Here is a 27,815-nt window from a genome sequence, read left to right on the forward strand (position 1 = left end):
TAATCTAATACTACTTCAACTTTGAGGCCAAGGTGACTTGGAGATGATGTCCTCTGGGCTGAAGAGACCTCAGTGAGAGTCTGTATATCTATTTTAACGCCCCCCCGCAGAGGCCTTTGATTCTATGGGACAGTCTTATACTCTACTTGCCCCCAAATAAAACAGCTTCTGGACTGATGAAGAACTTCTTCAAACCCCTCAAAGTCAACTCCTAAAAATTCTAATTTTTTTTTCAATGACATGCAATATATGTAGCAGCTAAGTCAAATACCGTTGACGGAAGACAAAGCAAACAGGAGATAGAGTACTTTAGACACAGATGAAATGCTAATGAGAAAACTGAGACAAATTAATGCAGTAAAAAGTCAACAACAGGAGAGATGGATGTTTCTTTCTTTCTTTTTTTTTTTTTTAAGATTTTATTTATTTATTTGACAGAGAGAGAGATCACGAGTAGGCAGAGAGGCAGGCAGAGAGTAAGGGAAGCAGGCTCCCTGCTGAGCAGAGATCCCGATGCGGGGGCTCGATCCCAGGACCCTGAGATCATGACCTGAGCCGAAGGCAGAGGCTTTAACCCACTGAGCCACCCAGGCACCCCGAGATGGAAGTTTAATTTAAATTAGAAAGCTAAATTTCATAGAGGACACGTCTCTGCCAACAGGGAAGTCAGAGGGCTCTGATTTTTTTGGTCTCTTATTCTACTTTGAATCTCCTATTATTTTTTTATAGATCAAAGATTTTTATGGAATTAAGACTTAATAGGGTAAATCAATTTTTTCTATTGAAATTTGTGATTTAAAAAAAAGAAAAAAAAACACCTTAGTTCCATCACCACCATTCTCTTCTCTTCCCAGACCCCACCACTTGGATTTGCACCTTTTCGGTGTTCTGACAATGCATTAAAGGTACAACAGTGTCTGGAACCCTGGGAAGACAGACGAGGAAAGGGGGCAGAGAAGCTGCTCTCAAGAAACTTAAAATACCCAGAAGGCAATAAAGACACGTTAGGGTTTTTTCTTTTAAATCTACTCCTTGGGAAAAAAAGAGAATCGACTCCTTGATCTTACCATTTGTTGGCTTTACAGATTAGACTAGTTCTCTGAAATGTTTCTATTATACCCATGGCTTCAGATCAGAGAAAGCTGGACCTTGTAAAAAAAAAAAAAAAAAAAAAAAAAAAAGACGATCCAAAGTATTAAATTCCCGGTTTCACTGCCATGTGGAGCTAAGTCTCGATTGCTCAAGGTCTCTTACAATTATAAACCTGAAATAAACGTGTTAGGATGATTACTGAAGGGTCGATTAGATCACAGGTTAAAGGGCTACTGCTTTCAAAAGCAAAACAAAACAAAACCTGAAACAATCAGACTTGCAAACTGATTGCAAAACTGAAACTCCAATGAAAGAGATTATGAAGAGGTGTCTTGTGATATATCAGTGTCCTCTCCCTGCCAACAAAGAAATTCCAAATCGTTCAAAATCATTCCAGAATGTTCCTTTTTAACTTTTTTATTTTGAAATAATCTTAGACTGACGAACTTGGGGAGAGTTCCAAAATCCCATTCTCCCCAACTTCTCCTAATGTTAACACCTTACATAACCATAGGTAAGAATTAAAGTAATGAAATTTACGTTGATATAAAACAAACTATCTGTAAGCCTTATTCCATGTTCAAAAACTGTCCACTTTTGTCTTTTTTTTTTTTTGGTCCAGTCTAAGATCTAATTCAGGATCCCTCCCTGAATTTAGTTGCCAAGTCTCCTTAGCCTTTTCCATTCTGTGGCAGTTCCTCAGTTTGTCCTTGCCTTTCATGACCTTGACCTTTCATGACTTTGAAGAGTCCAGGCTAGTTATGTCCTACAGTGTTCTCTGATTTGGGTTCATCTGATGCTTTCCTGTGATGATTTCCTGTGCAGTTTTGGCCAGAATGTCACAGAAGTGATGTTGAGCCATTAAGGATGTACAGGAGGACACCCATCTCATTACAGGTAATGTTGACTTTTTAACTTGGTTATGGTGGTGTCCACCAGATCACTCCACCCTTTGTAATCATCAAGTATCTTGTTCTTGTAGGAATACATTTTGAGATTCTGCAAATATCCTGTTTCTCATCATACCTTTGCCCCATTAATTGTTGTATCTACTGATAATTCTTTCCTCTAATAGTCATTACTGTGATATTTGCTTAATGATTTTCTATTTCCATCATTCGTTCTGTATTTGTTAATTAGGATTCTATTGTAAGAAAGAACTGTCCCTAGGGTGCCTAGGCGGCTCGGTCAATTAAGCATCTGCCTTCAGCTCAGGGTATGAGCCTGGGATCCAGTCCTACATGGGCCTTCCTGCTCAGTGGGGAGTCTACTTCTTCTTCAATCCTTCCCCCTGCTTGTGATCTCTATCTCTCACTCTCAAATAAATAAAATCTTAAAAAAAAAAAGCCTGTCCCTTCTCCCCCATCTACTTATTATTCATTTATGTATTCAGGTCAGTATGGACTACGGATATTTACTGCATTCAGGGGGTTCTAATCCACTAATAACCAGATCCACATGCAAGCTATAAAAACAAAAATTTCCAAGTATCTTCTCAACTATCAAGAGACCACTTCCATCAGATCTAAAAAATTCTTATCTTGATTTAAAGTGATTTTTATTGCTATTTCTCCTTTGAAATTTATATTAACCTGCCTGTTACACAAAAATTTCTCTCTCCTTCAATCCAAGTGCGAAAGACCACTTTTTCTCATCCTCATCATTCTAGTAATTCTTTCCACAAAGAAGGAAAATTTAATTCAAAGAGAAGATAAACTCAGTATAATTTTAACAGAATAAGAACAGTAATACAGAACAGTAAAAACGAAAAGCTACCAATCGCCCATGATCGCATTCTGGGTCACATCCACCTGAGGGTGCTTACTCAACTATCTGACTGCAAGCCGTCCGTTCTCCATTCCACTCTAACCATAGCACAGGACAACCAGGGCACTCACAATATACATACGCGTGGGGAGCTGTAACTGTTACACATCGTGGTTAATTAGATACATCTAACATTCACAACTGACAAGAAATGAAAAGTGAGGTATACATTTGTTTCCTATATTAACTATGATCATAATATCCAAGCAGGCATCACCACTCACATTGACACTAGCCCTACAAAAACTAAAGAAGCGGGGCGCCTGGGGGGCTCAGTGGGTTAAAGCCTCTGCCTTTGGCTCAGCTCATGATCCTAGGATCCTGGGATCGAGCCCCACATCAGGTTCTCTCCTCAGCGGGGAGCCTGCTTCCTCCTCTCTCTCTGCCTACTTGTGATCTCTGTCTGTCAAATAAATAAATAAATAAAATCTTAAGGGGAAAAAAAAAAAAACTAAAGAAGGATGTGGGGGTGGGGGGAGACAGTAGAGCCTGCTTGCCAGAGAAGCATTTATGCTGAAATAGTGTGTTCCCATAAGACTGACCTCATATATAAATCTTATCTTATGTATAAAATACAATATGTATAGAAAAGGTTACTTTTTTAAAGATTTTATTTATTTATTTGAGAGAGAGAAAATAAGAGACAGAGCATGAACAGAGGCGGAGGGGCAAAGAGAGGAGGAAGCAGTCTCCCCACTGAGCAGGGAGCCCACTGCAGGGCTCCAACCCAGGACCCTGAAATCATGACCTGAACCGAAGGCAGAGGCTTAACCGTCTGAGCCACCCAGGCGCCCCCATATCAAAGAATATAATATATATTATATTTTAGTTGGGAAAATGAAATGGTTAAAACCGTGAAGTTAGGGATTGGCTTCATGCAAGTTCTACTCATCAAGGTCTAGACAGCCAGGAAAAAAGAGAAAAAGAAAGAAAAGCCTAGTCTTCACTTGGGTTTGGCCCTTTAAACCATACTTCTGCTACTGCTGCTTTAAAACATTAAAGAGACAGACCGAACAAAGAATGCAAGAGATGGTATATTTGACGATAGGAGTGACCACGGGGACCATTGGAGCATGGCAATTTGTGAGGGGCTATGACTTGCAAAAATACTGGCAAGAGAAATAGTCCTACCCATACAGATAAATGCCTTATCACACTGATACAAAAACTACCCGGTTTCCTGTCTCAACCCAGAAAATAAGAACTGTCCTTCCTAACATCCCCCATTCATCACTTGAGTGTACTGACCAAACTCCCATCTTCTCTCTGTACTAGATTTTGAAACCTGCTGGAAAAAAACAAGGGGCCATCACTGTCCAAGAGCCAGAAGGCAGGGCCCTCCTGGGAAGTGAGAAAGATGGCGGGAGCTGGAATGCCAGGGCGGGAACTGTTTTCACAGTTCCCTGAAGAAGGCTGCTTTCGCTGTTCCTTTTTCACCTGTTCTCCAGAACACCCTCCTACACCCTCTTGCGCCTTTCTCCCGTGGCTCCTCCACGGGTAAAAGGGATTTGCCCATGTGCCCAACCATGTGACATGTTCAACCCACTGCTGCTTACTCTTCTTACACTTGCCTTTAGTTGGAGAAAAATCCTAGAAACATTTTTGTACACTTGTATGCAGTTTTAAAGCAAAGCTTTAAATGCATTCCAAAGCAAAATCCAACTGGAACCCTAAAAGTATCTATTGACAATGGCAGAGCAGATTGCTTTCTCTGCGCCACCCTGATGTTTGACTCATAATCCCCTCAACATGCATCACAGCCCAAAGTTATCACAGACATACTTGGTTCCTTCCCGTCCAGATCCTTCAGCCACAACAACAGGAATCTGGCTGCCTGGCTGGGCATCCTTATCTTCCCCCTGTCCCGCCTCACGCTGTGATGATGGGGAGGAAGAGTGTGACGAGAGGACACAGCAAGTGAGGGCTGTGCAGAAGGATCATTTGTGGGGAGCACATGGCTCTCTAGAATTCCGAAAGCCTTTACCAAAGCCACCCGGATAAACAGGCAACAAGAGTAATATCTGTATTTATTCTGCAAATGTAGCTTCAAATTCCTTAGTGCTCCCCTCCTACCACCCCGAGTCCTCCACGGCGCCCCACAGCCTAAACCTCCTCCTATAGAAATTCTGGAACCCCCATGCTTGGCACGAGCAGCTGCACGCATCCTTGCTCTGGGGCAGGTGGGGACTCTAGCCCAAGAAGCAGGCAGTCATGTCAATGCCCCAGGACTTGGAAGGAGACTTGGTTGTTGAGAAGCTCTTCCTTGCCCTCCACTGCCAACTGGTGGAGGGAAGAAGTTGAATTTCTCAGGCCATGTAATGGTAGGTATGCGCTCACCACTCTAGTTTTATAGGACCCCGACAAATGGCTCAGGTTTCCCCAGCGGGGGTGGTGTGCTACTTCCCTAACACAGGAAGGGCAGGGCTCCAGTAGTCATCACCTTTTAATAGGGCTACGAACTCCCTGGGCCTTGCTGGAAGTGACGCTATCAGAACAGTCTTATCCGTAATGGGTATCCGGGTACCTGAGAAAAGCCCACCACCAGCTAACATTACCACGCAATGCAGGGAGGCCCCATTGTACTTTTAGAGTGTCCTCCTCCAGAAGCAAGCCGTACTTGGATCGGGTATTAAATGTTCTGCTAATGAAGCCATCCCTGATAAACAAAAATTATGGGGCAAAGCCACTGTTGATCCTCAACTGGATGCGGTAAGAAGGCAGGGGGTCCCGCCGTGAGCAGGGATGGACGCATGGAACACAGGCAACCATATGCGCTAGATCTACACCGGAAAGCATGTGAAGCAAAGAGTTTAAATGCCTGGTGTCCTGTGAAGACGAATGAAGAAATGTTCTACTTACATGCGTTTTATAAGACAGTGGATGATGAAGAATCACATACTATAACATGAACAGAAGCAGCACCAAGGGAATATGAGTCTCAACCAGAACTATTTTTAACACGTGAAGTTTATTTATGTTACCTGTATAATTAAATGTTTTTTAAAAGGCAGAAGAAATAGTCATAGAGACAGAATCCAGTCAAGCATAAGGCAGATAAGCCCCATTATGATATGCTCAATCGTATCTGCATTAAGAGCTACCTATTCTAGGGGCACCTGGGTGGCTCGGTCAGTTAAGCAACCAACTCTTGGTCTCAGCTCAGGTCTTGATCTCAGGGTCAAGAGTTTGAGCCCCACAGTGGGCTTCGTGGAAAAAAAAAAGAGAGAGAGAGAGGGAACTGCCTATCATAATAATAACCATATACAAGGAAAGCTTGATGTAAAGGAAGCCAGAAAGGAAGATGGTATAGCCCAAGTTCATGTGTATGTGGTATTTGCTTTCAAAGGAATGGTCCCATATAAACTGGTAAAGCTACCACTATTTTTAACATAATGTTCTATTCACGTCGCCATTCAAAATGAGAGACCGCTAACTACCACCAGCACAATGTTTTCCTCTGGGGACTGAGGAGAAGTGGCCCGTTGGTTAAGAACTCTGACGACTGTACATTCACGCTCAGACTGTACATTCACGCCCATCTTTAGTCAGCCTCTCGGCAGACCAGTGACAACAGAACCATCCCTTTAATGCCCTGGAGTGTCTTCCTACTCGCCTAATGGGAAACAGACTTTGAAGAATTGAAGACATACTATAGTTTAGTTCAGAAGATGTTTTTGTTCTGTTTTTGTTTGTTGGTTGGTTTTTTTTTCCAAATACCCTTTGGTAACTTCTAAGAGGTATTATGGGATTATGGGTTTGTTGGGTTTCCATACAGCCTAAAAGTTAAACTGTTTTTTGAGTCAAACTGGGTACATGGAATGAGTACCGGGTAAGTGTGTTGAGAATGTATATGATGGGGAAGGGGTAAGAAATCAGATGAGGGGGAGAACTGTAAGCAAATATGAAAAGAAAATTCTATACTAAGAAAGTCAGGAAAATTAAATTCTGTTCTGGAGAGCTGTGAGACAGGCTCTCCTCACCCACTCATCTGAACACTAACAAATGTTAGCTCTAACATTTGATATCCGAATTGTCAATGGCTAGTGGTTACCTAGTTGAAAAGTCTACAACAACGCCATGCCGTTGACCTTTCTGCAATGTCAGAGATGTCATAGTCGGTGCTGTCTAATCGGGCAGCCATGAGCCACATGTGGCTATGGGGCACTTAGAACATGATTAGGGCAACCACAGGAATGAATTTTTAATTTTATTTCATCTTAATTAATTTTTTTAAGATTTTATTTACTCATTTGACAAAGAGATAGAGCACAAGCAATGGAAGCAGCAGGCAGAGGGAGAGGGAGAAGCAGACTCCCCGCTGAGCAGGGAGCCCCACATGGGACTCAACCCCAAGACCCTGAGATGATGACCTGAGCCGAAGGCAGACACTCAACCAACACTCAGCACCCCTAATCTTAATTGATTAAAATGTAAATAGCCACATGTAGCAAGTGGCTACTGGATTGGACAGTGCAAGGTCTAGGATACAGGCCTGTAGTTAATTTCACTTGTCATCCGGTTAATGTCACTCTGCTGGACCAGAAACTCCATGAAGTTAGCACTGGGCTGATCTTATTTGCCTCTGTATCCTGGAACAGGGCCTGGCAGGCTGTGCACACTTGATAAACACCACTGACTGATCAGATTTTCACAGAGGCAAATCAAAAAGGAAGCACCTTTCCTAGGATTATGCATCAAAAGATGCTCGTGAACACCTGAGTCTTACTTATTTTTTTTTTAAGATTTTATTTATTTAGGGCACCTGGGTGGCTCAGTGGGTTGAGCCGCTGCCTTCGGCTCAGGTCATGATCTCAGGGTTCTGGGATCGAGTCCCGCATCGGGCTCTCTGCTCGGTGGGGAGCCTGCTTCCCTCCCTCTCTCTGCCTGCCTCTCTGTCTACTTGTGATCTCTCTCTGTCAAATAAATAAATAAAATCTTTAAAAAAAAAGATTTTATTTATTTGACAGAGAAATCACAAGTAGGCAGAGGTGGGCAAAGAGAGAGGGGGGAAGCAGGCTCCCTGCTGAGCAGAGAGCCCAATGCAGGGCTCGATCCCAGGACCCTGAGATCATGACCTGAGCCGAAGGCAGATGCTTTAATCCACTGAGCCACCCAGGCGCCCCCGAGTCTTACTTTAAAACCCACTGCCAAATTGTCTAGCTAACCCAGTCTTTCCCCACTTTAATTTCCTTCTATACTTTTCTCACACAAAAGAAAGCAGTATTTCTCAACACAGGATGACATAATCAGTATTATTTTTTTATTAAAAACATTCTATTATTTCATGATTTCATTATTCACACTTCTAAACCATTATATATTCCTTTTATACTTCCCTAGAAAATACTTCAAGCTCACTTATAACCCCTAGCTGATATTCCATGAACTGAACAGGAGACACCCGGAGGCAGATTGGTTAAAATGGTCTATAAACATCTTTCTGCCTGCTCTGCTTACAAAACAGAGGACATGCTTTACAAACAAAGCCTATCAACACACTCATCCCCACCTACACATACATATACATACATATCCACGCACACATGAATGCACACTACTGAGTCTCCAATTATCAGGTCCTTTATTACACAATCTACCTACCACCTTCTACTCTTTTTTTTTTATTTTTAAAGATTTTATTTATTTATTTGACAGAAATCACAAGTAGGCAGAGAGGCAGGTAGAGAGAGGTGGGGGAGACAGGCTCCCCACTGAGCAGAGAGCCCGATGCGGGGCTCGATCCCAGGATCCTGGGATCATGACCTGAGCTGAAGGCAGAGGCGTAACCCACTGAGCCACCCAGGCGCCCACCACCTTCTACTCTTAAAGCCATGTAGTTGTGGAGGTCAGAAAGAACTGGATTGGGTTAGAATTGTAGCTCTTTGGGGCTTTAGATATGCACTCTTGGGGAAATTACTTAATCCCCCTGTGCTTCCCTTTCTAAATCTGTTGAAGGGACTGGACGGTTCACCAGCTATGAAAGCATCTGGAAGACCACCAAGTGCACAGCAGGTGAGCTGTGTTTGCTGACGAGTCACTTACTTCCTCTGTTTCATGGGACTTCTTTCCATTCTAACAATCAAGCCAAAGCAAAGAAGTAAAAGGAGCAATGCTTACAATCTTCCCAAAGATGGGTTAGCATGGGTTATCTCCTGATTTAAAGCGAGCAGGACCTGGGATACCTGGGTGGCTCAATCAGCTAATCATCTGCCTTCGGCTCAGGTCATGATCCCAGGGTCCTGGGATCGAGCCTCCTGTCAGGCTCCCTGCTCAGTGGGGAGTCTCCCTCTCCCTCTGCCCCCCACTCGTGCTTTCTATCTCAAATAAATAAATCTTAAAAAAAAAAAAAAAAAAAAAAAAGCAGATTCAAGGGCAAGGCTCCTGATCAGGGATTGAAGAAACAAAGGAAAATGGTATGTCACAATCTTAAGGAAATGGGAGAAGAACTCATTCAAAAAAGACATTTCTGATATATGATAAAGATCCAACCAGAGGCCTGTGGAAATGACTCGACTCCATCTCTTTCTGTACAACCACTATAGTTTATATTGTCTATAACTGGTTAAAATCTGTCGTCTGCTTATCTTTAAAGTATTAGAGATCACAAGACCCCTTGTTCTTCCGCCTCCAAACCGCACATCTGGTAAACCTGATTCCTAGCGCCTTTGACTATTGGAAAGTTTCTTCAACACGCAGACAGCATTTATCAACAGAACTGCGGTAAGCAACAGCTTCAACAGTCTGTATGAAGTATCCCTAGGTATGCAGCAACAAAGGACACCTTTAAAGAGGTAGCCTCTGCATTTTGATTCTAGACCCTCTGGCAGGGAAGTACCGCAGTGAGGATCCCAGGGAATAACATCAACAGGCAAGAGGGAAGGTCATGGAAATCGAGCATACCTCCGCCTCCTGCAGGGTCCCGTGGTTCAGGCACACCGTGTCAGGGCAAGCAATGGGAGACCCACAGCCTTCTCGGATTGCCAGCTGCAGGTACTGTTTCAAGCACTAGAAGGTAAGAAGGAAAAAGACAATTACCCATTGCCTCACAGTAGCACAAAGGTTACACACCACCCTCGCCTGCCCTTCCTTCACTGGCAGTCCTGGGGCTCTTGTGTTCGGGGAAACCGAGAAGGACCAAAGTTATCACAAGTGTGAGCACTAAGACCCATCGCTTGGGAAAGAAAGCAAGACAGGTGATTAATTACGTATGACCTCTTCCTAAGAATATGAGTTTATTCAAGGCAACAAGTCAAATTCCCATATGCTCACACTTTTCATCCAACATGGATATGGGAAAGAAGAAACCCTCATTTGCCCTGATGGCAAATGCCTTCTTTACTCTCTCTTTTTTTAACTTATGTGACTTCCCAGTTCCATTTTTACCTAGTGGTCCTCTCCCTCAAAGCTCGCTCAAAAGTAGAACTCTGACTCTCATGCTGATTTAGCCAAACAGAATCAAAATACAGCTGACTCTTGAACAACATGGGTTTGAACTGTGTGGGTCCACTTACATGCACATTTTTTTTTAATAAATACAGTGCTACAAGTATATTTTCTTTAATGATTTTCTTAACATTTTCTACAGCTTCCTTTATTATAAGAATACAGTATATAATACATATACAGAATATGTATTAATCAACTGTTTATGTTATCAGTAAGGCTTCTGGTCAACAGTAGGCTATGAGTAGTTAAGTTTTGGCTCAGTTGGTTAAGTGTCTGCCTTCCACTCAGGTCATGACTCCGGAGTCCCAGGATCGAGCCCTGAGTTGGGCTCCCTGTCCAACCGGGAGTCTGCTTCTCCCTTTCCCTCTGCTCTTCCCCTCTGCTCATGCTCTCTCTTGCTCACTCAGTCTCTCAAATAAATAAAATCTTTAAAAAAAAAAAAAGAAAGAAATCCCAGAAGTGGACTCCTCAGTTTCTACTAATTTGCTCATAATTGGAGCTCTTTTCTGTATGCATGATGAAAACAAGTCAAGAACACATGTTTGAGGATACCCCAAAAATACATAAGCCGGTCAATGAACTAACAACCCTTATAAAATTATGATTCTTTACAACTGGGTTCAAATTCTTCAAACTTATGCATTTATGTATCAACCTGCTACATTAATAATATTGCTGTTGCACCAACCTTTTATAAAAGCTTACTATTAAATAAATTCTATGGTCAGAATACAGATACCATAATCGTGAACCTATTTCTTTGTTCTTTGTGGGGTTTTTTTTTTTTTTTTGGAAGATTTTATTTATTTATTTGAGAGAAGAGACACAGAGACAGCAAACATGAGGGGGAGTAGTACAGAGGGAGAAGTAGACTCCCCACTGAGCAGGGAGCTGGATGTGGGGCTCGATCCTGGGACCCTGAGATCCTGACCTGAGCTGAAGACAGATGCTTAATGACTGAGCCACCCAGGTGCTCCCATCTTTATTTTTCCCCGTCTGAAAATAAAACTAATATCACAATGCATTATTTCAGGAAACTAATCCTGTATTTAGCTGATTGAAATTACTGTTACAGTGGACTCCGGAAGCAATGACTAGAGCAAAGCATTTAAACCAGATTTGTATTTCTTCACGTGCTTCACAATTCCCTTCTTCAAGGAGTCCATTTTCCCCCTATGCCATTCATCACCATTCATCATCAAAAAATGAGAAAGTAACCCAAATACCCAAAACAGAAGAACACGTAAATAAATGATGCTCAATTCATACAACGGCTCACTGAGGAATCATGAAAAATATTTTCAAATGATGTTTAAACACATGGGGAAAGTGCTCCTGGGTCCGTATGGAGAATAAAAGGTATCCGGGAACAGGGCTCCTCTCGCAGAACTCTTCCTACCGTCGACTGCACTCTGGGTGCTGTATTTTAGCTCTTATTTTCTCATATGAGAGAAGGGTGAGCAATCACTTGCTCCAGGAGTTTCGGCACCAGACATGGTCTCCTGCGCTAAGAATGAGAAGCAGGAGAGAGACGCATCAGGAAATGTGGGGAAGAATCTGCACACACGCAGCACTCGAGAGGACCAGTAGAGCTGGCGCACAGAACGGAGTGTCACACCCAGGGACAAATGAAAAAATGATGTGAAGGCTTGTCCACCCGGCTCTGATCTGCGGACCTCTTGGCCCTCCGTCCGCCACACAGATGCTAATGTGACCACTTCGGTCTCCCCAGCTGCCACTTGAAATTTAAGCAGAAAGACTCTAAAAATGTATGGTCCCCAGGTTCAAGGGGAAGGTATCCAGGAAAACAAAGTGAACGGAGCCACGAACATCTATCAGAATATCTGGGCTCCGGCCGTGGAGCCAGGCTAGCAGGCGATGATGGGAAAGTGACTTAGACTGTGCCCCAGACCAGCTTCCCTTCACTGAAACACCAGAAATTATAACATCTGTTGGGGCGTCTGGGGGGCTCAGTGGGTTAAGCCTCTGCCTTCGGCTCAGGTCATGATCTCAGGGTCCTGGAATCGAGCCCCACATCGGGCTCTCTGCTGAGCAGGGAGCCTGCTTCCCCCCTCTCTCTCTCTGCCTCTCTGCCTCCTTGTGATCTCTGTCAAATAAATAAAATGTTTTTAAAAAATGATAATATCGGTTATGGTTACCTCAAAGGATTCAAAACACATGCACACACAAAACACAAACCTGAAATTCTGTATACGGGAACCCTTTGAAAAAGTCACAGACTGCAGAATTATTTTTACTCCGCTTCGCGTGATCTTAGACTTTCTATCAAGAACTTCATGGGGAAATGTTAATCCTCTGACCTTCTGAGATTATCCTTTCTCTACCCCCTTCCAAGAACCAGTGAAGCTGCTATGATCCAGAAGCATCATAAACAGGACAGATATTTGCAACAGAACAGCACACACGCCTCCATTCAAGCCTCCCTTTAAAACGATTTGCATCTCTAGAAAAAGCTTAGGGTCAAATAGAAACCAAAAAGAAAGACTGTGTGAGTCTTTACAGAAGACTCCGAAAAAAAAAAATTATTTCAACTTCTTTTGCAAACTTGTAAAGTGGAAATCTAAGCTTTCCCAAGAGTTTATCATAGATGTTCAGACTTTATTTATTTGTCAGAGAGAGAGCGAGCACGAGCAGGGGGAGCAGCAGGCAGGAGAAGCAGGTTTCCCACTGCGCAAGGAGCCTGATGGGGGACTCAATCCCAGGACCCTGGAATTGGGACCTGAGGCAGAGTCAGTCACTTAACCACCGAGCCACACAGGGGCCTCTGCTCTCTCTCTTTTTTTTTTTTTTTTTAAGATTTTATTTATTTGTTTGACAAAGAGATCACAAGTAGGCAGAGAGACAGGCAGAGAGAGGGGGGAAGCAGGCTCCTCGCTGAGCAGACAGCCCAACCCGGGGCTCGATCCCAGGACCCTGAGATCATGACCTGAGCCGAAGGCAGAGGCCCAAACCACTGAGCCACCCAGGTGCCCCTCTGTTCTCTTTGTTAATGTAGTTTACACGACCCATGATTTTAGGAGAGAAGTTAGAGCTGCATACACGGACTACGGGGCATAAATGTGTATGTGTGTGTGTGTGTGTGTGTGTGTGTGTGTGTGTGTGTGTGTTAATAATTCTAAGAAACACTGGTTCAAGATAGAGATGTGCAGCACGGGTGACCGAGTATGGGGCGAGCTGGGCACTTGCCGCTCCAGCCCTGTGAGCGAGCATTTCTAGTCGGAGGCTACGAGGAACAAGAACCAGCCCTGGCTATTGCTTCTTGTTGAATTTTCAAGCACATTTTGTTCGTTCTACGTCTCCCATCAGCTTTCACGAAGAATGTAATCTCGAGCCCTGCATCTCTTCCCCAGCACTTCCGGCTGAAGCAGAAGAGAAGCAAAAGCATTCACAGGAACGCTCTGGCAAAGCAAACCTAGGTAGATGCTTAACAATTCTGGAAGAAAACGGCGTCTAGATTGTAAATAGAAACAGAAAGGGGGAAAAAAAAACCTACCATCACTTCATCACATTAAAAAACCTGCATTCCAGGGGCACCTGGGTGGCTCAGTGGGTTAAAGCCTCTGCCTTCGGCTCAGGTCATGGTCCCAGGGTCCTGGGATCGAGCCCCGCATCGGGCTCTCTGCTCAGCAGGGATCCTGCTTCCTCCTCTCTCTCTGCCTGCCTCTCTGCCTACTTGTGTTCTCTGTCAAATAAATAAATAAAAATCTTTAAAAAAAAAACAAAAAAAAACAAAACAAAAAAAACCTGCATTCCAGGCAGGCCCTCTCTGCTCTGCTGTCCCGCCGGCAGCCGCCACTCCCGTGCCGTGTCTTTGGTAAATGCCTACCTCCTCTCTTCCGCTCTGGGTGAGTTCTTTCCCCCCATCTGGTCACCCCGCACTTGCTGGCCCTCCCGGGAATCTCTGCCGTGCCGTGGCCTGGCCTCCTCCCAGATTCTCCGGGAATCTCCTGGGACTTTCCCTGGGTGTACCAGACGCACTCCAGTGCTCCGTGGGGGATCTGAGGACCTGAGGCCAAGAGGGTGAGGGAGTCCCCCTCGGGGCCCTTCGGAGAAATCCCCCACTCCCTTCCCTTGCATGCTCCGCCCTTGGCCGTGACTGTCTAACCCTAGTGCTTCCCAGGCAACTGAAGGTCTCTGGCCAGGGCGGCTCCCCAGTGTGGTCTGAAGGTCAGACTGTCCCTGCCTGCACCAGTGAAGGACACCTGCTCTCTGCTCTCCTACCGCCCCTCCCTGAGATCCCCAGCCCGCGGCTCAGCTGGCAGGGGCAGCTCATCTGAGGCCTTTCTGCACGTGTGGAGGACTCACGGCGGCTCCCAGCCACCTTGCTTCTTTTCGCTCCTCACCTCCCATGGGCCTGGCCACCGTCCTGATCTAGCACGTCGGGGCGAGTCCAACCGCCCCACTGACGGATGACGAGGCAACAAGGATACCAGCCCCTGCCCTTGTCAGCGGGCCCCCTCCCCCAGCCCCTGCCCTTGTCAGCGGGCCCCCTCCCCCAGCCCCTGCCCTTGTCAGCGGGCCCCCTCCCCCAGCCCCTGCCCTTCTCAGCGGGTCCCCTCCCACTGTGCCCCATGGGTCCGGCCGCCACGCAGGTTCACTTAAATCTCCAATCAGCACGTGAGTCTAATACCAAGCTCTGGTCTGTAACTGCACAGAATCCCTGATGGACCAACAGGTTTGAGTGGGGACAGGGTGTCCACCCCCTACTGAAGACGACACCTCCGTCCAAATGCCAAAGATGTGTCATTGCCAATCTGTCCGTGGGGAACGTACAGGCTGCTTTGAGGCAACAGGCTTGAGCAGTGGAAACCAAAGTAAGGGGAAAGGGCCCATGGGGACCACCGGGCTGAATGCAAACAGCCCGTTAAGGCTCCTTAAGGGACACACTTCAAAACAGCCATAGGCTCTAGCTGACCAGTGGCTACTGACAACAGGGCACAGGAACCAAAAAAGTAAAATCCACTATGTTCCCATGCCTTCTCACTTCCCCCCTTCACTAGAGCCCCCCACACTGTCTCCTGACAGTCTCTCCTTTGCTATCCTGCCCACCACTCCCTTGTAATGCAGTCAATAAACTTCTGTCTCCTTAAAAACCAAAATTACAGGACGCCTAGGTGGCTCAGTGGCGATCCTGGGATCGAGCCAGTTTCCTCCTCTCTCTGCCTGCCTCTCTGCCTTCTTGTGATCTCTGTCTGTCAAATAAATAAAATCTTTTTTAAAAAATTTACATTCCATTAAATATTAGCATTAAACAGATGCCTAAATATCCAATTTTTGTAACAGCTAACGAATTCTAAGGGAAATGTTCTAAATACAAGTTTTTGAAAATCCTGATAACCCAAAAAAGAAAGCTTTTTCCCTTTTAAATAGTCAACATACCACTTAATCTGTATGGTAGAACATAGAAACATTTTTAGGCCACAAAGCATCACGTATAATATAATAAGAATTGTTCTCTCCCCCAAATCCTGTCCTCATCCTGCATTTATTTTTTTTTCTTCCTTCCTTAGAGAGAGAGAATGAGATCACAAGCAGGCAGAACAGCAGGCAGGGACGGGGGAGGGGTAGGGAAGCAGGCTCCCCGCTGAGCAGGGAGCCCGATGCAGGACTCGATCCCAGGACCCTGAGATCACAACCTGAGCTGAAGGCAGAGGCTTAACCCACTGAGCCACCCAGGCGCCTCTCGCCCTGCATTTTCTACCTCTGTGAATAGGACATTTCCATCCATCTGGCTGCACAACCCAGGAATGTATGGATCATCTAGGACACCACTTTCTCGTACCCTGTATCCAATAAATACTCACTGGGTGTCTTCCCCTGGCCGTCTAACCAAGCCCTCGATACTTAACAGAGCCTTTGAATCCACCTTCCCCCACATACCGGCTTCCCCACATCCCCAGTCTTCCCCATCTCAGTAAATGGAACCAATTACCCAGTTACTCGGCCAAAACAAAAACAAAGACATCCTTGATTCCTCTTTTCCTCAAACTCTACAACCAAAACATGTCCCCACACTGAATGTTTCTCATCACTCCTGCTGCAAACTCAAGTCCCCGTCACCCCTTCCGGAGACCTCTGCAATAGCTTTCTTCATGGTCTCTACTCCATCCAGTAGTCAAGGCACTCTTCATACCTCTTTCTAAAATACAAATCCCATTTTATTCTCCTGCCCCAAATCCGCCAATGAATGCGTGTCTCATTTAGATGGCCTCGCCAACTCCTTATCACGGCTCGCGTGGCCCTACTTGTTCGGACTCCTGGCTGCTGCTCTGAGCTCCTTTCTACCACACTCCCCCTCTATTCCGGGGCTCTGAACCTGCTCGCTGTCTCCTCTATGTATCACGCTTGCTCCCGAACAAGGCCTTCTTTCTTGTTGGTGCCCTTTCCTCCCCCTGGAATGTCCTTCCTCCCAGAGGGCTCAATCTCATGTCATTGAGGGCTCTCCTCAGTGTCACATCTGCAGACAGGCCTTCACCGGCTAAAAAGAACAACGTTCCCTCCGCTATCAGGCCTCCTTACCCTGCTTTGTATTTCTTCATAGCACTTTCTATTATCTCATGTTAGTTACTTGTGTATTATGTTGTTGCCCCACTAGAAATTCAGCTATTAGTACAAAGACGTGGTCTTATTCTCTGATGGATTCCAGAAAAACATGTAGAAGGTACTACAAAACACATTACTGGGTGACTGACTTAATAAATTCAAAGTCCTATCCATCCCATGTCCTAAGTACTGATTAGGTCCATTGGCTTCTATCCGTTTCCTCTGTCCCACCCTTAGACCCCTTTCCATTACCTCTTACCCGGCTTCTGCCTTGGTCCCTACACTAATCTTCCTGTATCTGTTTTTGCCTCTTTCTAATTAATTCTCCACACTGCTGGCAGGAGGAACTTTAATAAAATCTAAATCTGATCCCTTCTGCCATCCGCTTAAAACCCTTCCTAGACTGTAAACACTTGTTCTGTCTCCTTTATACACTTATTACAACTAGGACTTAAAAATTAGGTGGATAGAGGGACGCCTGGGTTGTTCAGTTGATTAAGCATCTGACTCTTAATTTCAGCTCAGGTCATGATCTCAGGGTCTCAGGGATCAAGCGAGCCTCATGTTGGGCTCCGTGGTGGATGTGAAGCCTGTTTAAGGTTCTCTCTCTTTGGAGCGCCTGGGTGGTTCAGTCGTTAAGCATCTGCCTTCGGCTCAGGTCATGATCCTGGGATCCTGGGATCGAGCCCCACATAAGGGTCCCCGCTCAGCGGGGAGTCTTCGTCTCCCTCTCTGACACCCCTGCTTGTGTTCCCTTTCTCTCTGTCTCTCTCTCTCTGTCAAATAAATAAATAAAATCCTTAAATAAAATCCTTAAAAAACAATTAAAAAAAAAAGATTCTCTCTCTCTTTCTGCCCCTCCCCAGATCTTGAGGGTGCATGCGCACTCTCGCTCTCTTGCTATAAAATTAGGTGTATATAATTATGTAACCCCCACCAAAGTCTCACTCTCTACACTCAGTCCACCTGTCGACATTACCAGAAATTTCAACCTTTAGATTTCTTTGATTAAAACCTTGCCTCTAGAATAATCTGTCACCATTCGCCAATAATTAGGACAGGAGGATAGTCAGATGAGGCAATAGCTTCCTGGCAGAGAGCAGAGCCTTGAAGAAAAGGACAGGAGACAGGTATGTTTCTATGGACAAGAAACACTGGAAACTACGGGACACTAATGGGAAAGGCTGCCATGATATTATGATTTGTAATAAGAAATACAAATACATTCTTCTTATTTCCAGCACAGAGCATCTAAAATCCTTGGAATTTCCTAAGTGATGGTAAAGATAAGAAGTGTCTTTTGTTATGCTAAGGAGACTTTGGGACTGCTCCTACGTCACCTGGGGGTTGGTTGCCAGAAGTACCAACTCTGGGCGTGGAGAGCTGGAACTTTTAGTCCTACCCATTGACCTCCAGGGAGCAGAGAGAGCCTGGAGGTTACATCAGGGGCCACTAGTGACTGACTCACTCATACCTACGGAATGAAACCTCCATAAAAACCCAAAAGTCTGAGTTCAGAGTGCTTATTGGTTGATGAAAACTGGAGATTTGGTAACAGTGTTATACTTTGGAGGACTTGGAAGATCCATGCTCTTTCCCCACACTTTGTCCTATGCATGTCTTCCCTTTGGCTGTTCCTGAGTTACAGCATTTTATAATAAACCAACAATCTAGTAAGTAAAGTGCTTCTCTGAGTTCTCAGAGCTGCTCTAGCGCGGTAACCGAAGCCAAGGAAGAGGTCATGGGAACGTATGATTTACAGCCCGCTGATCAAAAGTGCAGTTAACAACCTGGGCTTGTGACTGGCATGCAAAGTTGGAAGACTTCTTTGATCCAGACTTGTTTGGATAAATGTCTATTCCAATCCCTTGCCCATTTTTAATTGAGTTATTTATGTTTTTATTATTGAGTTATAGGACTTTTTTGTACATTCTGCAGGTGTCCTGTAACAGATATTATTTGCAAATATTTTATCCCATTCTGTGAGTTTTTTTCACTTTCCTGAGGAGGTCCATTGTAAAGGTTTTTAATTTTGATGAGGTCTAATTTTTTTTCTTCTGTTCATGTTTTGCTGAATCCAAGGTCATGAAATTTTATTCTATTTCCCATATTTTCTTCAAAGAGACAGGCAGAAGCCTTTTGAGTTAATGTTCGTCCACCGTATGAGGAAACAGTCCAACTTCATTCTTTTGCAAATGGTATCCAGTGGTCCCAGCACTATTTATTGAAAAATTATTCTTTCTCCCTTTGAACTGCCTTGGCACCCTTGATGGAAATCAACTGACAATGAACATGAGAATTTATTTCTGGAACTGTCAATTCTATTCCCTCGAGCTAACTATCTATCCTTTTGACAGTGTGACATAGTTTTATTATAGCACTATAGGAAGTTTGAGGACCAGAAGTCAGTTCTCCCAACTTTGTTCTTCTTTTATAAGATAGTTTGGGCTATCCGATTTCCCTCAATTTCCCATGTGAATTTTAGGACAAGTTTGTCAATTTGCACCAAGAAGATATTTGGGATGTTGATAGGATTTATATCTGTAGATCCATTTTACAGCCATCTTACAATATAGGCATACCTTGTGCTTTGTACTTACAGAGAGTACGTTTTTACAAACAGAAGGTTTGTGGCAACCTGACATCCAGCCAGTCTATCGGCACCAAGTTTCCAACAGCATTTGCTCACTTCATGTCTCTGTGTCATACCTTGGTAATTCTCGCCATATTTCAAATCTTTTCATTATATATTATATGTATTACAGTGATCTGTCGATAATTGTGACTCATGAAAAGCTCAGAGGATGGTTAGCATCTTTTACCAATAAAAAATTTTGTAACAGTGTGCATATTTTGGGGGGACATTATGCTACTGCACACCTAAAAGATTATAGTATAAGAATACAGTGTAAACAGGGGTGCCTGGGTGGTTCAGTGTGTTAAAGCCTCTGCCTTCAGCTCAGGTTACAGTCCCAGGGTCCTGGGATCGAGCCCCACATCAGGCTCTCTGCTCAGTGAGGAGCCTGCTTCCTGCCACCACCCCCCACCTGCCTCTCTGCCTACTTGCGATCTCTGTCCATCAAATAAATAAATAAAATCTTTAAAAAGAAAAAAAAAGGTATAGTGTAAACAGAACTTTTATATGCACTGGGAAATGAGAGAATTCATTCAGCTTGCTTTATTGTGGTATTTACTTTATTGAGTTAAGTCTGGAACTGAATTCCCAATATCTCCTCAGTGTGCCTATATTGATCCATGAATACCGAGTGTCTTTCTATTTAGTCTTCTTGAATTTCTTTCAACAATGTTCTGTAGTTTTCAGAGTATAAGTTTTGTGCTTCTTTTGTTAAATTCATTCCTGAATATGTTATTCCTTTTGAATTTATTGCCAATAATTGTTGTTTTAATGTACCATTATTGTATTCTCCTTTGCGGGTGTATAGAAGTACAATTAATTTCTGTATACTGATGCTGCATTCTGTAGTCCTGTTACGCGGCATCAGTGTTTTTAAACTCTGTGATTCCAGGGGTGCCCGGGTGGCTCAGTGGGTAAAAGCCTCTGCCTTGGGCTTAGGTCATGATCCCAGGGTCCTGGGATCGAGCCCCACATCGGGCTCTCTGCTTGGCAGGAAGCCTGCTTCCTCCTCTCTCTCTCTCTCTGCCTGCCTCTCTGCCTACTTGTGATCTCTGTCTGCCAGATAAATAAATAAAATCTTTAAAAAAATAAATTAATTAATTAAAAAAAAAAGACTGTGATTCCAGTCTGCAACCAAGTTCAAGACCCTCTAGTTCAATACAATCCATGCCCTCAAGTCTCATCAAGGAAGATCCGTCCACCATCACTGCCCTAAGTTATTCTATAATACTCAGAAGTATGATCTCCACAGGAAGGAAGGACTCCTTTCTAACCAACATCTCCATAGAGAATGCATGCATTTAGCTAGTTGCAGAAGAAAAACAGTAAAGAAAGCCTAAGAAGGAAGTTTTCTACGTAAAAGTGAAAGCTCTGATTGAGATCCTTTAAATACTTAACCCCAAAGAGTGCTGCTACTGTTTTTAGAAAAGGGAACTAAGATCCGCCTTGTAAGTTTGAGAACAGTCACTCAATACAGGAGATTAAATCTGGCCCCCAATCAGAAGCATCTCCAGTTCTCACCCAGCAAGAGTGATCAAATGCTTCTATCTTTGTCTCAGGTGATCACGAAACACCTACATTAAGAGACTCAGTGACGTATGTAATCGCTCTGAAACGAAACCCCTGGAAATGCAGCAGAGGGATCCAGTCCTCACCGCAAAGGGAATCAATCGGGCTGGACTGGGAGCCCCTTTCAATCAGAGCAGGGAGCAGGCCGCAGCCATGAGCCTGGGAAGGATCTGCTTTCAACACCCGTAATTCAAGAACTCTCCCACTGACCTTTCAGAGGCTCTCCCTTTTATCCCAGCAGGGCTGCCTTTCTTAACAGAGAGGGCCCCAGTTCTCAGGCTAGTTCCAAAGAGAACCTTGTGTGCCAGGTGCTTACAACACAGTATACCCAGAAAAGCAACCAATGGTTCCAAGAGAAAGAAAATAAGGCTTGCCAAGTTTACATCCTTCCATTTCCTCCAAAGAAACATTAGACCTCAGAACTGCCAGCCCTCAGCTCGCCCCAAGGCCCTCACCAACAGGCCCAGGATAGACAGTGAGAATAAGCACAGCCCAGATTAGGCATCAGGAGATTCTGCTGAACTCATTTATCACTTTCTTCAACCCCCTTCTGTGCACCTAAAGAGTCCCTATTTGAACTCTTAGGCAGCCTTTCTGACTCTCCCGGAATGCACAGAAGGAAACAAAACCCAAACTAACAAAGCCCTTCAGCCACGATGTAGGGCTATGCAAGGTAGCTGCATAAAATGTTAACCAATCAACCCATCCCAGTAAACACAGTGAGGAGTGCAGTCCCTTCATTCTACGAGAGAAGGCACGGGGGAGCATCCACGCATTCTCTCCATACAAAGGACAGACGCATGATGAGGCAAGCACACTCAACGTTTGATATTGGAATCCGGGGGGGGAGGTATATAGATACTCATTGCTAAAATTCTCTCACCTTTGTTGTATGTTTGAACAGTTCCCTAACAAACCGTTGTACAAATTCTTAAGCTAAAAAGAAAAAAATTTACACCATTCACCAGATCTCAGATTTTATTGTTCCTTAAAGCAAGAATCATCTATGTTAAGTGAAAAAAAAGAATCATCTATGTTGTATTTTATATAATACCCCAATATCTGTATTGTATTTAAGCCAGAGTTTGAATAAATTCGAGTGAAATAAAATCTTCTTAATGAAAATTAATGGCAGCAACATTACTGATTATCTAAATTTTTGAAAATTTTCAAGAATATTTACATTGTATAAATGAGACAAGCTAACTCATCATCAATTTTATATATATATATATATATATATATATTTTTTTTTTTTTTTTTTTTACAGGATATAACCTACAAAGTCAGCATGCAAAATAGGTCACATCAATGACCCAGAAGTTAAACAATAGTGATCCTGTTAGTTTCTTCAAGAGGATATTTTTTCTCTGGATAGACTACTAGTTAGGTAGTATAGCACAGACATAAGCCTTAAGCCTGGAGCACCTGGGTGGCTCAGTCCGTTAAGGGTCTGCCTTCAGCTCAGGTCACTATCTCAGGGTCATGGCATTAATGCTCCCTGCTCAGCAAGCAGTCTGCTTCTCCCTCTGCCCCTCCCCCTGCTCGTGCTCTCTCTCTCTCTCTCACTCCCTCTCTCTCTCAAATAAATAAATAAAATCTTAAAAAAAAAAAAAAAAGACATAAGCCTTAAGCAAACTTCCCCCTTGGCTACATTTACAAAAGAGAATTTATTAGATTTTAAAAATGTGAATCTGAAAAAGCTGGGCTAACAGTGACTTGGTTGAATGTAAGCCATCTTGTAATCTTCAAAATCGATTTAAATGACTTTATTCAACAAGTCCGCAGCAAAATCAGAATATCTTTCTACTTGTAATAGAGATGGTAACAAACTTGCCACTATCCCTCATCTCATAATTTTCCCCCAAGACTTTGTTCTGCAAAAACAGGAATGTTTTCAACATTCCTAAAAAGCTGATTTCTAGAAATCAGGGAGTTTATATCAGTGGTGCTTAGTTTCACTTTAATTGCCCTCATTTGACTCAGTCTTTCTTTTCTTTCTCTTAACAGACCCAAAGGGTTACATATCCAAGACTGCTCTTGACTGTCTTGTTAAAATCCAGCCTAGTTACTATCCTTGAATGACCACATTCCAAATTTTTCTTTAAGTTTTATTTATTTATTTGAGAGAGAGAGAGAGAGAGGGTTAGGGGAGGGGCAGAGGAAGAGAGTCTTCAAGCAGACCCCTCACTGAGCGCAGAGCCTGATGCGGGGTTCGATCTCAGGACCCTGCGATCATGACCTGAGCTGAAACCAAGAGCCACCCAGGTGCTCCCAAATATTTTGAGTTAGCGCCATATTCTAGCAAATTAGACTATTAAGGCAAAAATCATAAGTCAAAGCCATAAGACCAGTTGTTTCAGAAATGGTCAGTGGTCACAAAAGAGACAGAGGGGGCCTGTGTATTTGAAAGCACGTGATAGGGAGCAATTCATAAGTGCTTCACCTCAATAAAGACTGCTCTGCGAGGACCCTAGACCAGGGCAGCATCCCCCACCGCCCCCGGGATGGGCTGAAACTCACATCAGTGGGCTCCACTCCCAGCGTTTCCGATCTAGTAGTGGGACTCCAGACCTCATCACAGGTTCACAGCGGCTGTCTGGAGGACGACACTTGCAGAACCACTGGTCTGCAACAAAATTCCCTACACAAGTGGCCGGGGAAAGGCGGTCGATGAGAACAAGAACATCTGCCAAACCCCAGTGGTCGGTGTGAGGCGTGTCTTAATGTTCTCTCATTTTCTCTTCACAGCCACTCGGAGACGGGTACTGTCATCCTCATTTCACACTCAAGCATGAGAAAATACTGGGATCTTTACAATTGAAAACACTACTTTTTTTCCTTCAGAAGGTTCTCAATGCTGTAAGCTTTAAAGGTCTTCCAAGCCTAGACACCGTTCCATAGGAAGACAATTTGTATATACATACTACCTAGGAAAAGCAGATATGATAGCTACGAGTGTTTGTTTGTTTTTCCCCATTGCAGTAAGTAAAGGTCTCTGTGCTTTGGAATCCCCAACCATTCATCACCCTCAGCATGCAGGAATCACTTGGAAACAAGTCTTCTTGTGAACACCAGTAACTTCCACAAATGTGATGTGCTTTGGACATGGAACAACATCAGTCTTTGAACCTGGAGGTCAGGCCCTGAGCACTGACCTTAGTTTCAACATCTGAATCTACACTAAGTGTGCTGGGAGCTTCCAAGTGTGCAAACCAGACGCCTTGAACCTCTCAGCCCTTGGTGTCCTCAAACAATGTGCCTGAACTCACACCATGGAAAGTTCACAGCACGCCGCTCAATCCCTTCGGTCTGGGGCTCTGGCCATAAGTATGTTCAAATTCTATACACGCTGGTCTCTGCAAAACTTTTTGGATTTTTTGGGGGGCGCCTGGGTGGCTCAGTTGGTTAAGCCTCTGCCTTCGGCTCAGGTCATGAACTAAGGTCCTGGGATGGAGCCTCACATTGGGCTCTCTGCCCCGCAGGGTGTCTGCTTCCCCCTCTCCAGCTCCCCCTGCTTGTGTTCCCTCTCTTGCTGTGTCTCTCTCTGTCAACTAAATAAACAAAATCTTTAAAAAAAAAAAAAAAACTTTTTGAATTTTTTTTTTTGGATCCATTGCTCTTTACATTTTCTATGCTCTAACTAAGCTTTTATATACATGAAAACTAGTTGTCAGTCTTGCATTACATAGGCTCTTGCCAAACTTTAGAAACTACAGATACAATCGTAAAAACCTAATTATGGGGCTCATTCATTGTCCACACTAACAAATAAAATTAAGGGAGCACATACTACGTCCCGGGCAGTATATTATGTATTTCCACAAACATTGCTCTCAACATCCAAACAACCCTATGATTTAGGAATTAAGACAATGGATCTTTAGCAAGGAACTTAATTCTGTACTGGTTTCTTTTTCTTTTTTTTGAGAGCGAGAGCACGCATGAGAGCTGGGGTGGGGAGAAGGGAGGGGCAGAGGGAGAAGGAGAGAGAGAATCTTATGCAGGCTCCATACTCAGCATAGAGCCCAACAAGGGGGTCAGTCCCACAACCCTGAGATCATGACCTGAGCAAAAACCAAGAGTCGGGGACGCCTGGGTGGCTCAGTTGGTTGGACGACTGCCTTCGGCTCAGGTCATGATCCCGGGGTCCTGGGATCGAGTCCCACATCGGGCTTCCAGCTCCACGGGGAGTCTGCTTCTCCCTCTGACCTTCTCCTCGCTCATGCTCTCTCTCACTGTCTCTCTCTCTCAAATAAATAAATAAAATCTTTAAAAAAAAAAAAAAAGAAAAAAACAAGAGTCGGATGCTTAACCCACTGCGCCATCTGGACGCCCCTGCAGAGACAGGCGCCCCTGTCTCTTAATGTGCAAACTGGAGGCTAAGAGTAAATAGAGGGGAGAAAATTGTACTCTTGCATTTTACATATGACATGGCAGGTACTTAAAGGCCTTGCTTGTCCTTTCTTGACTTTTTTTAATAGATGAATAAACTGAGGGTCAAAGACATTGAATAAAAACCTTCCACCCTACATTCATGGGGCTAATAACTCCCAAAGGCTTAACTGAAAGAGTCAAACCCAAAGGACCTCCCCGCTGAGGGTGGGAAAAGCTCCAAAACCACTGAGGCTTTTGGTTAACACAGAGCTTATGTATTTCTGTGGAAATGAGGCACTGACTGGGTCTAGCCTGATCCCAAGAGGTACCATGCCTCTCTGAACTCTCCACCTAACCAACCCCTGATGCACTTAAACAGCCAGAATACGGAGCTTAAGAGTTCGCTGAATTTTCTAGTTTGCAACCTCTTTGTCTTCAATGTGTCTACATTTTTTTTTTATTTATACCTTTTGGCATTTTACTTTTTTTTATTAACATATAATGTATTATTAGCCCCAGGGGCACATGTCTGTGAATCGTCAGGCTTACACACTTCATAGCTCTCACTATAGCACCTTCCTTCCCTAATGTCTATAACCCAATGTGTCTACATTTTTGTAAGTTCCTTTTCCTACATAGTAACTTCTTAATAGGGTACATAAAACTTTTTGTGTGATAATGCATCTCTCCCCAACATTAGGACCAACCGTATACACGCAGTATGTTTTCATTCATTCATATCTCCAAAATACAGTACGCTTCTCTGGATAGGACCCATTTTTCTAACTTGACAGTGCTGTGGATACCAGGGTATTAAAATCAGCTGAAATTGTGCTAACACTGAACACACTGTATTTTTTAAAGATAGACTCATGGGGCGCCTGGGTGGCTCAGTGGGTTAAGCCGCTGCCTTCGGCTCGGGTCATGATCTCAGGGTCCTCAGATCGAGTCCCGCATCGGGCTCTCTGCTCAGCGGAGAACCTGCTTCCTCCTCTCTCTCTCTCTCTGCCTGCCTCTCTGCCTGCTTGTGATCTCTCTCTGTGAAATAAATAAATAAAATCTTTAAAAAAAATAAAATAAAATAAAATAAAATAAAGATAGACTCATGAGAGAAGTTTGTCTTGCTACAATTTGCTTCCTCTCGGAAAGAGGAAACGTTGATTAAACAAAAAGATATGTTCTTTCCACATCTCAGATTAGAGAACATAAAAAATTTGAAAATGGCCAGAGAGTCAAAGAAGGGGGCTTTTTCCTACACATTTGGTGGGGGCTGTTGGCACAACAGTTTGGGGGCCAGGGCAATTCGGCAACATATCAATATAGAATGCACATACCTTCTTATTAGGCAATTCCACTGCTAGAAATTTTTCTTAAATAGATACAGTTTCACATTTATACAAGTACACAAATTTTTCATTTATAATAGCAAACACCTAAAAAGGAAGGTTTGTCTACATACTCTTACGCAGAAGCGTGTCCACAATACCCTAAGTAAAATTTGTAAAAGTCAAGTTAAAGAAAAATACCTATAAAGACCCCATTTGTCTATTACATGATGTGTATGAATATACACCCAACCCTGTGTCCACATATTTACAACAGAGGAGGAGTCTGGAAGGCGAACTGATCATACAGTTGATACCTTAGAAGCTTTTTTGTTTTTGTTTTGTTTTAAAACCAGCATGAGGATACCTGGGTGGCTCCGTCGTTAAGCGACTGCCTTTGGCTCAGGTCATGATCCCGGGGTCCTGGAATCGAGTCCCACTTTGGGCTCCTACTCAGCGGGGAGCCCGCTTCTCCCTCTGCCTGCCTCTCCCCCTGCCTGTGCTCTCTGACAAATAAATAAGGACAATCTTTAAAAATAAAGAAAGAAAAGAAAAGAAAACCAGCATGACGGCACCTGGGCGGCTCAGTTGGTTAAGTGTCTAACTCTTGATTTCTGCTCAAGTCATGATGGCAGGATCATGAGGTCAAGCCCCACACCAGGCTCCACACCAGGCATGGAACCTGCTTAGGATCCTTTCTCTCCCTCTCCCTCCCCTTCTGCTCCTCCCCTGCTCTCTCTCCCCTTAAATAAATAAATAAATAAATAAATAAATAAATAAATAAATACCCAGAACATATGACTGGGTTATTATTAAGAATAAAAACTAGTCTTTAATTTTAAAAAGGAGAGAGCAAGGAAAAATGGGGTTAAAAAGAAAGAAAATAAGCACTAAAGTTTCACTCTATTTCTAATTACATTCCTTTCCCCCCGCCCCCCGTCCAGGTACATGAAATCAGTGACTTAAACTTTGGCATTGTG

At 43.8% G+C, this 27,815-nt stretch overlaps 1 protein-coding gene across 5 annotated transcripts in view; it reads right to left on the reverse strand.

Annotated features, from left to right (window-relative positions):
• RNF144B (ring finger protein 144B) overlaps positions 1–27,815 on the reverse strand; it is a 164,450-nt gene that overhangs the window by 29,016 nt on the left and 107,619 nt on the right. For all 5 annotated transcript variants that reach the window (XM_047732948.1, XM_047732947.1, XM_047732946.1 and 2 more), the window contains one exon: positions 9,820–9,924. In XM_047732948.1, coding sequence (XP_047588904.1) covers positions 9,820–9,924 — 105 coding nt within the window. The remainder of the gene's footprint in view (positions 1–9,819; positions 9,925–27,815) is intronic.

The sequence above is a fragment of the Lutra lutra genome, chromosome 6 (genome assembly GCF_902655055.1).
Source record: "Lutra lutra chromosome 6, mLutLut1.2, whole genome shotgun sequence".
NCBI lineage: Eukaryota > Metazoa > Chordata > Mammalia > Carnivora > Mustelidae > Lutra > Lutra lutra.